We start from the raw sequence: 10,133 nt of genomic DNA, 5'->3' as shown, positions 1-10,133 counted from the left end.
CAGGGCCTACCTAATCTTTTGCTTGAAATCTATTAGTATACATGCACTTCATACGCCTTCCACTAGATGACAATAGGCTGTGAGAGGTGAAATGGGGTCTCTAGCTCTTTCTATGGTCAAAAGAGAGCGCTTGGAATGACAGGATCCCAATTTCCTTTGTTCAGGAAGACGCGGAAAGGACTTCCGGATTGGCTTCTGAAAAGCTGTTGTTATAGACGGCTAATAGCTCCGGCTTTGATTTTATTTGATAAATGTGACAATATCATCGTAAAGTATGTTTTTTCAATATAGTTTAATCAGATTATTGAAATTTTTTCGGGAGTTTTGGCGTGTTCCGTTCTCTGAGTTTGTTGACGATGGAGAGCTTCGCGCCACTTGGCAAGTTTTGCTTGCCTAATCGAGAGGGAAAAAGGCCGTTCTAAAACCAAACAACGATTGTTCTGGACGAAGGACCCCTTGTACAACATTCTGATGGAAGATCATCAAAAGTAGGACCCATTTATGATGTTATTTCATATATCTGTCGAACATGTGTACTATTAGTTTGCGCCCAGATTTTGGGCGCTCTCTCGCCATAACGTAAGCTGCATGTCGTACTGAAGTTATTTTTAGAATTCTAACACGGCGATTGCATTAAGAACTAGTGTATCTATCATTTCCTATACAACATGTATTTTTTAGTAAAGTTTATGAATAGTTATTTGGTCAGAATAGGTGAGTGTCAGAAATATATCCGGACATTCTGGGAAAAAGATGCTAAGTTTTCCCAATGTATAACCACGGATTTCAGCTCTAAACTATTGCAAATTTTCGAACAAACCATATACAGTGGGAGAACAAGTATTGATCACTGCCGATTTTGCAGGTTTTCCTACTTACAAAGCATGTAGAGGTCTGTCATTTTTATCATAGGTACACTTCAACTGTGAGAGACGGAATCTAAAACAAAAATCCAGAAAATCACATTGTATGATTTTAAGTAATTAATTTGCATTTTATTGCATGACATAAGTATTTGATCACCTACCAACCAGTAAGAATTCCGGCTCTCACAGACCTGTTAGTTTTTCTTTAAGAAGCCCTCCTGTTCTCCACTCATTACCTGTATTAACTGCACCTGTTTGAACTCGTTACCTGTATAAAAGACACCTGTCCACACACTCAATCAAACAGACTCCAACCTCTCCACAATGGCCAAGACCAGAGAGCTGTGTAAGGACATCAGGGATAAATTGTAGACCTGTACAAGGCTGGGATGGCTACAGGACAATAGCCAAGCAGCTTGGTGAGAAGGCAACAACTGTTGGCACAATTATTAGAAAATGGAAGAAGTTCAAGATGACGGTCAATCACCCTCGGTCTGGGGCTCCATGCAAGATCTCACCTCGTGGGGCATCAATGATCATGAGGAATGTGAGGGATCAGCCCAGAACTACACGGCAGGACCTGGTCAATGACCTGAAGAGAGCTGGGACCACAGTCTCAAAGAAAACCATTAGTAAACACTACGCCGTCATGGATTAAAATCTGCAGCGCACGCAAGGTCCCCCTGCTCAAGCCAGCGCATGTCCAGGCCCGTCTGAAGTTTGCCAATGCCATCTGGATGATCCAGAGGAGGAATGGGAGAAGGTCATGTGGTCTGATGAGACAAAAATAGAGCTTTTTGCTCTAAACTCCACTCGCCGTGTTTGGAGGAATAGAAGGATGAGTACAACCCCAAGAACACCATCCCAACCGTGAAGCATGGAGGTGGAAACATCATTCTTTGGGATGCTTTTCGCAAAGGGGACAGGACGACTGCACCGTATTGAGGGGAGGATGGATGGGGCCATGTATCGCGAGATCTTGACCAACAACCTCCTTCCCTCAGTAAGAGCATTGAAGATGGGTCGTGGCTGGGTCTTCCAGCATGACAACGACCCGAAACACACAGCCAGGGAAACTAAGGAGTGGCTCCGTAAGAAGCTTCTCAAGGTCCTGGAGTGGCCTTAGCCAGTCTCCAGACCTGAACCCAATAGAAAATCTTTGGAGGGAGCCGAAAGTCCGTATTGCCCAGCGACACGCCCGAAACCTGAAGGATCTGGAGAAGGTCTGTATGGAGGAGTGGGCCAAAATCCCTGCTGCAGTGTGTCAAACCTGGTCAAGAACTACAGGAAACGTATGATCTCTGTAATGCAAACTAAGGTTTCTGTACCAATATTCAGTTCTGCTTTTCTGATGTATCAAATACTTATGTCATGCAATAAAATGCAAATTAATTACTTAAAAATCATACAATGTGATTTCTGGATTTTTGTTTTAGATTCCTTCTCTCACAGTTGAATGTGTACCTATGATAAAAATTACAGACCGTCTACATGCTTTGTAAGTAGGAAAACCTGCAAAATTGTCAGTGTATCAAATACTTGTTCTCCCCACTGTATGTATTGTGTAATATGATGTTGTAGGACTGTCATCTGATGAAGTTTGAGAAGGTTAGTGAAAAAATGAATATCTTTTGATTGTTTATTCGGATATCGCTAACGTGCCTAACGAATCATGCTGTGTTGGTTGGCTATTGTAGTAAGCTAATATATGCTATATTGTGTTTTCGCCTGATAAACACTTAAAAGAATCGGAAATATTGGCTGGATTCACAAGATGTTTGTCTTTAATTTGCTGTACACCATGTATTTTTCATAAATGTTTTATGATGATATTTAGGTATTTCAATTTGGTCTCTGTAATTGTTCTAGCTGCTTCGGTGCTGATTCGATTGTAGCTGCAAGTCGCTAAAAACTTAGATTTATACCTCAAATATGCAAATTTTTCGAACAAAACATAGATTTATTGTATAACTTGTTATAAGACTGTCATCTGATGAAGTTGTTTCTTGGTTAGTTTGGTTGGTTCTTGGTTAGTTAGGTTGGTTTTGTGCAAGCTACCTGTGCTGTGAAAAATGTCTGTGCTTTTTTGTATTTGGTGGTGAGCTAACATAAATATACGTGGTGTTTTCGCTGTAAAACATTTTAAAAATCGGACATGTTGGCTGGATTCACAAGATGTGTATCTTTCATTTGCTGTATTGGACTTGTTAATGTGTGAAAGTTAAATATTTCTAAAAAAAAGCCAGTCAATATTGAAATCACCCAGAAAAATATACCTCTCTGTTGGTATCACATACATTACCAAGCATTTCACACATATTATCCAGATAATGACTGTTAGCACTTGTTGGTCTATAGCAGCTTCCCACAAGAATGGACTTTAGGTGAGGCAGATGAACCTGTAGCTGTATTACTTCAACAGTATTTAACAATCTTTACAGGAATGTGGTTCTGAACATAGACAGCAAAGCACTGTTGGCATTTCTGCCTTTTCTGTAGATGTTATAACCATGTATTGCTGCCACTGTATCATCAAAGGTATTATCTAAGTGAGTTTCAGAGATTGTCAGAATGTGAATGTCATCTGTTACTAGCAAGTTATTGATTTCATGAACCTTGTTTCTTAAGCTACATATTTTAATGTGGGCCCTTTTTAGGACTTTTCTGGGATGCTTGATTGTTTTCATTGCTTTACTAGGAAGCTTAGCAGAAGTAGACATGCTCATGTTATTTATGTTTGAGCAGATAGTGCAGGGTGAGCTGCACACAGTGAACTTCCTACTAGGGCACACCGCCTCAGTGCTAACCGTATAACTCTGGTTCATAGGCACATGATTACTGCATATAATAGCTGTAGGATCAATAGAGACATTCAGGGCAGTTAGAGGGACATAAATTAAGTTAATTACATTGTGTCTGCCAACACCCCTGGGACAATGTACATTTGCAGCTGGGCTTGGGTCATTGATAAGTCATTGTCTCAATGCAGCCTTGAAATGTGTGGACAGAGTCCAGAAGCCAAGATGATTTGTATGTACTCTGTCATTCCTGTAGAGCATCTTCTGTTTCCAGAAGGTGTCAAGGTTATCTATAAAAGTGATTCCAGCAGAGATACAGTAATCTTTTAGTTAGGTGTGTAATGCCAGTAACCTGCTGAATCTTTCACACCCTAGGCCGAACGAAGGTACTGGACCTGAAATAATTGGCAGCTTTTTGGAATCTTTCAATGCTAGAATCAGTTCTTTAAAATCAACTTTCAGAAGTTCCCAGCTAGCCCTCCTAATGTCATTTGACCCCACATGGACTACGACAGCGTCAGTTCCTGGCTGCTGTCGTAGAATGGTCGGAAGCAGCCTTGGAATGTCCTGTACTCGTGCTCTAGAATAGCAAATGGTTTTTTGCACTGGGAACCCTGATGTTTCTTAACATAGAACTGCCGATGACGACAGCTGGTACAATGGCTGAGGAGGTCCTTACCATTCTTACGCCTTGAGTGGTTTTGCAAACACCTCGAGGGCCGAAGGGCGTGGGGCCGATGGACCCGAGCCAGCTGTAGTATCCATCGTGGATGATGAATGGGCCAGAGTCTCGGACAGCCTCACAGTCTGATGAGGGTGGCAGCTCTGAGGATCTGAACCTGAGGTAGAAGCCACCAAAGAGGGAGACAGAACAGAGGATGAAGGTGCAGGTACCTTCGGATTTGATCTCACATCGGAAGCCCACAGGGAAGGTAAGTCTACACCAATCACACAATTAATTTGAATTTTTATACAACTCACGATGTGGAAAATTAATGACGGTGTAGAGTATTATAACTCAGGCTAGTGAAACACGTTTCGTCAACAACATACTCAGTGGCGAACTGAGCATGGTTAGGGTAGGGAGTGACCATTCGCACGTACAAGCATACACATGCCAACCCGCCTAGACACATGTCCATGCGGACGCATATCCCAATGCATCCATATGACACTGGAAAAAATGGCTGGCCTGAGCCATCTGAGTTGCCCAACCCATCCACCCACCACAAAGACCCTTTGTTTTGTATACAGAGTGACCAGTAGATTGGCCAGACCACTCAGCCAGCCTGCACGTCCCAACCCCCAGCCAGTATAGCCAGTAACCTCCTCCTCTTGTTTTTGTTTTTTTCTACAGTTTCTCAAGGGGCCATGCAACAAACCGGCTCTGAAACTATTTCTGGGGGTTAAAATTAGTGTAAGTGTGACAGACTAAATGATGTTAGGCCATGCAGAAAACAGATTTACTTGAACTGAAGTAATGCTTTTATATCACTAAAGCCAGCTGATGTTTTATGGATCTATCTATTGGCACTGTTGCTTTTGTTAGACAGTCATGCTGAGTGAATTCGAAACTGAAAGGTTGAATCAACGTTGTTTCAAGGTCATTTCAACCTGAAAATATATGTAAGGATTGTTGAATCAACGTGGAAACTGATTGGATTTGCAAAAAGTCATAACCTTTTTTTATCCAAATTTTAAACAATTTCCAATGACATGGTGAAACTATAATTTTTTCACTTTGAATTCACGTTAAATGTAAATCAAAACTAGACATTGAAATGACTTCTGTGCCCAGTGGATGTTTGATTATCATTCATTAATGACTCTGTAAGTGTTGATGCCATCTACAGTACAATACCTTCACCTGGCTTTGTGTCATGTTCAGTGTGGGAGCAAGCTTGGCTCTTTCATCTGAAAACAGGTACTTATTCTGTTGAACGGTTGTCTCAGGGTTCAAGCCACTGAAGGTTGGTCTGGTGTGTTTAACTTTTCTGTCTGTATTGCTTCGGTCTCAGGTCAGAGAACAGAACACAGTAAACACATCATAATGGCCATTCACAGCTCCATTTACATTCTGTATCGCCCCATTTTATCTAAATAATTTATGCATTAAGATAAAACTAGTGAATGAAAAAAATGATGTCAAGAATTGTAAAAGAAAATACAATTGTTGTGTTATTCATAAACATCAATCCATGATASAACTCCTCTTCTTTATTGCATAAATAATATAAAACAGTAACAGCATACATTTTGCGAAGTAATTTTGCTGAGCGGAGAAGAGTGGGTAGGTGAGGCTGTGTTTTCATACCACTCCCCCAACCTTAAACTGAAGAGGTTGTTCTGTCTCAAAACAAAACTATACACCTGTCACACTAACACAAGCCAACGTCACTGCTGCCCTGCTACTGTATCAGTCCAGTCTGTAGACTCCATAGATAATAAGTACACTTCAAGACAGGCAAACCTGAAGAGAATGGGGAACAGTAACAGCATTGGTAAGAATAACATATTAATATTATTCACATTCTGATGTGTTCAACAACAGATGTGTAGACAGATATAACACATGTACAGAAATGAAATATAATTTTATTTAAACATAAGCATTAAGGTGTCTATAATAGGATATATTTGTCAAAAACGTGTGTAGACATTATTAAATACATTTTTATAGCTTCCAATTTTTTTTATTTTTACAATGGAGTACTAAATTGCTCAGTGGCTTCAAAAGCCCCCTGTCTGTCATCTAGGGTGCATACACATTATTGGTAAAAACATTGCAAAAATTGCTATTCTAAAATGAAATGGTAATCTATTAATAACAAGCAAGGTTGGGGAGTAACATGTAAGGGATTACTTATGGTAGAAAAATTATCATTAAATTCTCAAACAGCTCTGGTGGACATGCATGCAGTCAGCATGCCAATTGCACACTTCCTCAACACTTGAGACATCTGTGGCATTGTGTTTTGTGACAAAACTGCACATTTTAGAGTGGCCTTTTATTGTTCCCAGCACAACGTGCACCTGTGTACTGATCGTGCTGTTTAATCAGCTTTTTGATATGCATCACCTGTCAGGTGGATGGATTATCTTGGCAAAGGAGAAATGCTCACTAACAGGGATGTAAACACATTTGTGCACAACATTTTAGAGAAACAAGCTTTTTGTGCGTGTGGAACATTTCTGGGATCTTTTATTTCAGCTCATGAAACATGGGACCAACATTTTACATGTTGCGTTTATAGTCTTGTTCAGTATATTTAACTTTTGATGTGTATAGCATTGCTTACTAGGTGTTGTCCTCTGATTTCTGTAACTACTCCCCCCTTCAAATCAGGGTTGATTGGAAAATGCTGTCCAAAAGAGGATCTTTGTACTCCCTGACTAAGGCCATGCAGCCGAAACGCGTCTGCGTTTGTAATCTTTGTTTCCATTAAACATGCCATACAAATAAAGCAATTTTGATGAACTATGTGAAGAGTGCCTTGGTCCTTAATTTTTGATGACCAATTTACACCTTTTACCAAATACGTTAATAATTAATATGACATTTGGACTTTAGCAAGAGAAAATGAAACTAAAGGATCAGTGAGATCTTTGCTATAAAACCATAAACTCAAGGACATTGTGGCTTAAGTGTAGTCAAGACCATTAAAGTTTTCTGAAGGAAAGTAGACTTGCCATTAGAACACCATTAAAAATAATCTTCCTCCCTCTCTTTAGAATTTTGTCCAACACATGGGCGTCACTGTCTGGGGCCCCTGTCCTTCCATAAAGGGGTATTGGGGACCCAGGTGTGTCTGAGTCTGGGAGGTAGGCGTGTGGAGAGGAACAGGGAGACCTTCCAGAATGGTCTGACCTTCAGCAGTCGTCCAGTCAGGGTCCAGGAGAAGATACATCTGCGGGTGGAGTTTTGTGACCAGCACTGGAATGGAGCTTTGCGGGTGGGATTCACCTCCATACCCCCCTCCTCCTGTGGGCCACTCTTCCCCCCTGCCATGGCCATCCCTGACCTCACCACCACCGAGCGGTACTGGGCATCCCCCGTGCCCTCCAGCCTCAACATGCCAGGGGCAGAGCTCCGCTTCTGGGTGACCCCTAAAGGGGTGCTGGTGTACGAGGGGCCAAATCGTGTGAGGTACCTGCTCCTGAAGGGGGTGGATGTGAGAAGCCCCCTCTGGGCTATTATAGATGTCTACGGGCAGACCAGAGCTGTGCTCTTATTGGGTGAGGCATTTGGTAAATTTCTTGTTTAATCAAATGTAAAAATCTATTTTGTTCCAGATTATATCTAAATACTACTTAACTGATCTGTTCTTTATATTATTCGTCCATTCCTCAGGATCAAAAAAAAAAAGATGCAATACGCGGAGGTCCTGCCCTGTCCCTCCTCCTCCCTCTGTGTCTTATGAGGACAGCTGCATGTGTGTGAACAAGGGTCATCCCTGTTGCACCTCTCAGGGCAACAACCTCCCCACTGACCCTATCATTACCACACAGATGGACTCCTCTGCAGGTTAGTAACCAACTGCATTATTAAAGTCTAGTCATTCAGGCTGGGGATTGTAAAAGCAATACAATTTATATGGTTACAATACMGTTTAATTTCAAATTTTAGAATAATATGGATTTCTGTTGATCATGTTCTTTAAAAGGTACTGTTGTCTATTTACCATGTAGTTCTCTTTGCAACTTCTGTCTTGGCTTGGTGATCATAATGTTTTTTGTTGTTGCTGTTTATCTATCCTACACTGTAGAGCGGGACTTGGTTGAAAATTGCGCTGTGTGTCTATCCTTGAGAGCTTCTGTGGTCCTATCCTGCGGGCACCGCTGCCTGTGCCATTKCTGCGCAGTGCGCGTCACCGCCGAGTTCGGAATCTGCCCGCTGTGTCGCCTGTCAATCAGATAGCGACAGCTCAGATAGCGAGGACAGGTGGATAGAAAGTTGACTGACAAAAATTGAAAGCACATTTTCTATACCAGGTGAAATCGCACATCATTAGTTCATTGTTATGGATCTGCCAAATAAATGTCACTAGAAAACACCTTAGACAAATGCAAATGCAGTTACTTTGTTGTTATTCTGGCTGCACTGTTTGACGTGACCTTAAGTTAGCCATATATGGCTAGCTAGCAAGAAAGGGATAAGAACGTTGCCAGCCAGTATGGCAATAGAACATTTAGAAAGAACGACTGGGTCGCGTCCATAGATACTGAACAAAAATACTTAATGACTGGGTCATGTCTCTGGCAACGAACCGATAGAAAGAATGACCTGCCGGCTTGGGTAGCAACCCTAGGTTTGTGTCGGGACCATATGTTTCAGGGCAATATGTTGTGGAAGGATGAAATAGTATGAATACATTCATAAAAATAATATTTTCAATGAAAATATGTAAATCATTTGAATATGTTGGTAACCCCTTGTATAAAAGTGATAATACCCTCGAAGCCGGTGTTTGGAGGATATATTGCCACCATTTGCAGGCCCTTGACTTCTTCTCGGGCCTAACAACACCCGTGCCAATATATCCTCCAAACACCAGCTTCGAGGGCACTATCACTTAAATAACAGGCCCAGGCTATGCTGTGTGAGATGAATAGGCTTTAGCCTACTACTTGATGTACTGTAGGCCTAGACTTTGTCAATGTACAGATGTGTTAATAGTTTCACTATATAAATCCACATGTAAATAAAAGTGCATTTATCCTCAAAGGTACACCGTTCTTTTTATTTGAATTTTTACTCTCTTGTCCAAAGCGATTTACATCTTAAGATAGCTAGGTGGGACAACAACATATCAGTCATAGTAAGTACATTTTTCCTCAATAAAGTAGCTATCAGCAAGGTCACTCTCCATGGGCCTAAGGACATTATATTCATAGCCTACTATAGTCTGGAAAAAACAGCAAGTTTCATCTTGTCAAAATGTAACAAAGAAACAGTAAACATGTCGTCCACCACGAATGATTCTCCCCTCTCGGGACAATTAGTGACGACGAAAGTAACTCGCTCATTTCAAAACAAATACAAATATTTGTGTTAACAGATAGGCCTTTCCCATTACGGTATCTTATTTTCCCCTTTGGATTGTTTTAGCTTCATTCATTCACACATCCCGATGCTTTAGACCTAAACTGGAGACGCGCATGGGACGGAGTAGCAGCCTGTCGCGTTCATGTGCTAGTCAGAACTAGGACACTTGGAAATGTCCGACTTGCTAACTGACTGTAGTTATACTCGTGCCGTGTTTAACGAATCAACAAGTAGGACATTTCCGAGTATCCCAATTCCGACTGGTACATGAGTACGGCATAATCACGCTTTGTAAGTGATCCTGCACGTCATCAGTTTCCTAATTGCCTCAGGGCAGTCTCTCAACTAAGGGATTAGACCCGGATACAGGTCGTGGTTCTTTATATTTGTCTTAAACTGTCTGCAAGCATTTTTGTCTGGGCA

At 41.3% G+C, this 10,133-nt stretch overlaps 1 protein-coding gene across 1 annotated transcript; it reads left to right on the top strand.

Moving 5' to 3' along the window:
• The first annotated feature begins 6,143 nt into the window (after positions 1 to 6,143).
• On the top strand, positions 6,144 to 8,582 carry LOC111980010 (E3 ubiquitin-protein ligase NEURL3-like). Its single transcript, XM_070433700.1, has 4 exons — positions 6,144 to 6,165; positions 7,397 to 7,900; positions 8,016 to 8,189; positions 8,431 to 8,582. Exons 1-4 carry the CDS (start codon positions 6,144 to 6,146, stop codon positions 8,580 to 8,582), a joined length of 852 nt encoding a protein of 283 aa, XP_070289801.1.
• Positions 8,583 to 10,133: the final 1,551 nt, after the last annotated feature.

This window comes from Salvelinus sp. IW2-2015, linkage group LG20 (genome assembly GCF_002910315.2).
Source record: "Salvelinus sp. IW2-2015 linkage group LG20, ASM291031v2, whole genome shotgun sequence".
Taxonomy (NCBI): Eukaryota; Metazoa; Chordata; class Actinopteri; order Salmoniformes; family Salmonidae; genus Salvelinus; species Salvelinus sp. IW2-2015.
This window is presented reverse-complemented; position numbering and strand designations above follow the sequence as displayed.